Source organism: Chionomys nivalis, chromosome 5, assembly GCF_950005125.1.
Source record: "Chionomys nivalis chromosome 5, mChiNiv1.1, whole genome shotgun sequence".
Classification (NCBI taxonomy): Eukaryota; Metazoa; Chordata; class Mammalia; order Rodentia; family Cricetidae; genus Chionomys; species Chionomys nivalis.
The window spans coordinates 1,001,019-1,004,272 of record NC_080090.1 but is presented as its reverse complement, the minus strand read 5'-3'; the positions used below and the strand labels follow the sequence as shown (position 1 = coordinate 1,004,272).

The 3,254-nt window shown below is 48.6% G+C and overlaps 1 protein-coding gene across 1 annotated transcript; it reads left to right on the top strand.

The window, feature by feature from the left end:
* The first annotated feature begins 724 nt into the window (after positions 1-724).
* On the top strand, positions 725-1,693 carry LOC130875223 (coiled-coil domain-containing protein 121-like). Its single transcript, XM_057770986.1, has one exon. It carries the CDS (start codon positions 725-727, stop codon positions 1,691-1,693), a length of 969 nt encoding a protein of 322 aa, XP_057626969.1.
* The last annotated feature ends 1,561 nt before the right edge of the window (positions 1,694-3,254 follow it).

The following is a 3,254-nucleotide window of genomic DNA, read 5'->3' as shown; positions in this document are numbered from 1 at the left end:
AAGCACCTTGAAGGAATTGGAGTTAATGGCAAGGCTGTGCAGTGCCCCAGTCTGGATTCTTTGAGAACATTCTTCCTCTCCTCCTGGCCATTTCCACATGCCACAGTCAGTCTCTCCTGCGCTCGCTCCGGATGTCCCCTGTTTCCTGGATGCTGCCATTCTCAACAACACACAGGGAACTCAAGAAAACTCAACCAGCCCCAGCCCTAGGTCTTGCCATTTATTCTGCAGACCCATCCCCAGCACTGCAGAGATGAACCTGGCTATGGCCCTGCTAGAGTGTGGAGAATCGATCCTTTCCACCCTGAAGCTGGGGTGCTGGAGAAGGGCATGTCAGGGCAGATGGCTGAGGCCAATCTGCCAGGTTCTCGAACTCAAAGCAAGTGCAGCAAGGACGGGATATGAGAGGGAGGAGCGGTGGTCCCCAGGAGGGCAATGCCACAGGGGTTCTCAGTACACAGTTGGCCAGCTTGGAGCCAGGAGCTCTGGGCTCCTAATGAATCCCCAGAGATCAAGGCCAGCCCTGGAAAGCCTCTGACGCTGCTCTGAGTGAGCCTTGCAACTTCCTGGCAGGCTGGGTGTGTAGCCTGGTCGCCTTGACCACCAGAGGGAGAAACCTTGGGAACGTCTGCTTAAGACGCTGTGCCGCTGGGTCCTGGAGTGATACCTACCACCTGGGCTTGCTCCCTTGCCTTTACCCTCCCTGACCTGGGGATTCCGGAGCATGCTTGCCCAGAGCCCTCGAAGTAGCCCTCCGCTCACACCACACCTTACTGTTTTAACTATGTTTCTCAAGCCGAAGTTGCTAACGAGGTTGGAGAAACGGGTGAAAAGGAAGACAGTGGTGGCGCTGAAGGAGCTGAGCCAGCAAACCCATGAAACTAAATGCCGGCAGGAAAGGCTGCTGGAGGACAGCAGACAGCTATTGGAGGAGAAATACCGTGTGCAGGCTGAAAACCAGCTTTTCTTGGAATACCTGTGTAAGAACAAGGAGCAGTGTGAAAAGAAGCAGGAGGCCCTGCAGAAGCAGTGTGCCCAAGAATGTGGCGAAATAGAACAAAGGAGACAGGAACTGGCGTCCAGTTATGCCCAGCAAAATGCAGCCCTTCAAGCCCAGCTCCTGCAGGGCAGAAAGACCCAGCAGGATTTACAGCAGCAGCTGCAGGCACTGAAGACTGTTTACACCTTAAAGGAGTGGCAGGACAGGAAGATACAGACCTTGGAGAAGGAGAAAGAGAAAATCCGAGGTGAGATAGCGGCCAAGGACCGGGAGGCACACACCCAGTTTCTGCGGGAAAAGGCCCGGATGGAGAAGGAGCTGGAAGAGTTGCGCTTGACGGAGCTGGGACAGAGCAGCACCAAGGAGCCTAGGAGGGAGTACAGGGCCTTGGCGCTGGCGTGCAAGCGGGCTCATTTGGAGTTCTGTGACAGCCTCCACAGAGAGAACCAGCAGCTACAGAAGGAGCTTCAGCAGCTGAGTCAGGAGTACCGTAAGGTGGAGGCTGTGAGAATCCGCTTGGAAAAGCAGCAACAGCTGGTGAAGGAGGAGCAGTGGTATCTAGAGGCCTTGATCAGAGGGCAGCAGCGGCTGCAGGCAGGACGTGAGCGCCCCCGTGGTCATAATCCATGCCTCAAGGAAGAGCACGCTTCAAAGACCATGCTGAGCCCCAAATCAAGAACAAATTTAAAGTAGCAGCTACCATAACTGACTAAAGAATCTGAGCACCGGAGGTAATCTGTAATCAAACATCCGTCATGGAGAATGGAATTGCGCTTTCATGAAGGGCAGTTGTCGCAATATCCGGCTGTGCTCCTAGTCTGGGGTCCACATCCAGGCCCTCTGCCTCCTGGGGCTGTTGTGGGTTCCAAAGATTTAGAACATTTTGAAAAACTTTTTTTTAAAAAAAATGTTTTTTTTTTTTGTTGTTGTTGTTTGTTCGTTTGTTTTTTTGAGACAGGGTCTCTTTGTAGCTTTGGAGCCTTCCTGGAACTTGCTCTGTAGAGCACGCTGGCCTCGAACTCACAGAGATCTTCCTGCCTCTGCCTCCCGAGTGCTGGGATTAAGGGGGTGTGCCAACACTGCCTGGCTTGGAAAACTTTTTAAAGAGTTGTGCCACACATTTTTATACAGCATTTGAAATTCTCAGATTGCTCATTGGAGACATGTATTTTAGTTCAACCACACTTTTTTTTTTCTTAATATGTACATTTTAGTCACAAAGTGAGATGTATAATTCATATGTTCTATGTATTTTTTTCCCATTTGAAACAGCTAGGAATCATATTTTAAACTGTAGGGCTTTGCTTGTTTGTTGAGAGGGTTGTATCCTCGCATTTGTTGAACTGTGGGTTCTGGTCCAGGAAAATGGTCACGTATTTTGTTTGGCAAGGCTCCTGCATGGAAAAATGTGGTTGGCTTTATGGTTCTCAGAAATTATTGGTAATGAAAATTTTAAAGTAACTTTCTAGAGTTTTCAGCTTTATTGATATGTAAATGGATTTGTTTAAAATTGGATTAAAAGGGGGACTTCACTTTTCAATGTGTCTTATCATTTAACATTGCTGATGAAATGTGTGCTCTTCCATTAGACAGTAAAAACAAACCTACTCTTGATAATCCCCCCCCTTTATAAATGCAGTATTTCTATGTCTATGTGGTATTTCTAAGAGTATTCATTATGTCTCATTGTACTATTATCACCCGTTGATGAGGTGGTAGAACATTTTCATGATGAGATGAAATGGGGAAATGACGTAAGCAGCATGGCCCAGAGTTCGGTCACTACAGCACCAACGCTGTCACATGCAACAGTCCATCTGTACCCTAGACAGCTAGTGAGTGGGGAACAGGCGGGTAGGATGTACGACACAGAGGCATTGAGCAAGGATCATTTGTGATGCTAGCATGGTACGAGATTTCACCATCCTCCACAGACACATAAGACATACGAGATACTTCTTTCCAGAATTTTCCATTGATTTTGAACTGAAGTTGAACATAGAAAATCAAAAAAGCAGGCAGGGAAGCCGTGGGCAAGAGGAGTTGCCACAGCGCCAATCCAGGTCTGTCCCTCTGCAGTACTGTTTGGAAAGGAGGAACACACTAGACCTCACTCCTTTTCTCGTGGAATAAACATGAGTTCTCCTCAAGTTTAAAGGTAAATGTGGACCTTAGTCCTTTGTGCCTTGAGCAGGGCTGGTTTAATACACTACTGACAGGTTGCTTCCGGCCTCTGGAGCTGAGACAGGCAGTC

Coding starts and splice junctions, on each gene's coding strand:
- LOC130875223 (XM_057770986.1), top strand. CDS start 725: ATGCTTGCCCAGAGCCCTCGAAGTAGCCCTCCGCTCACACCACACCTT.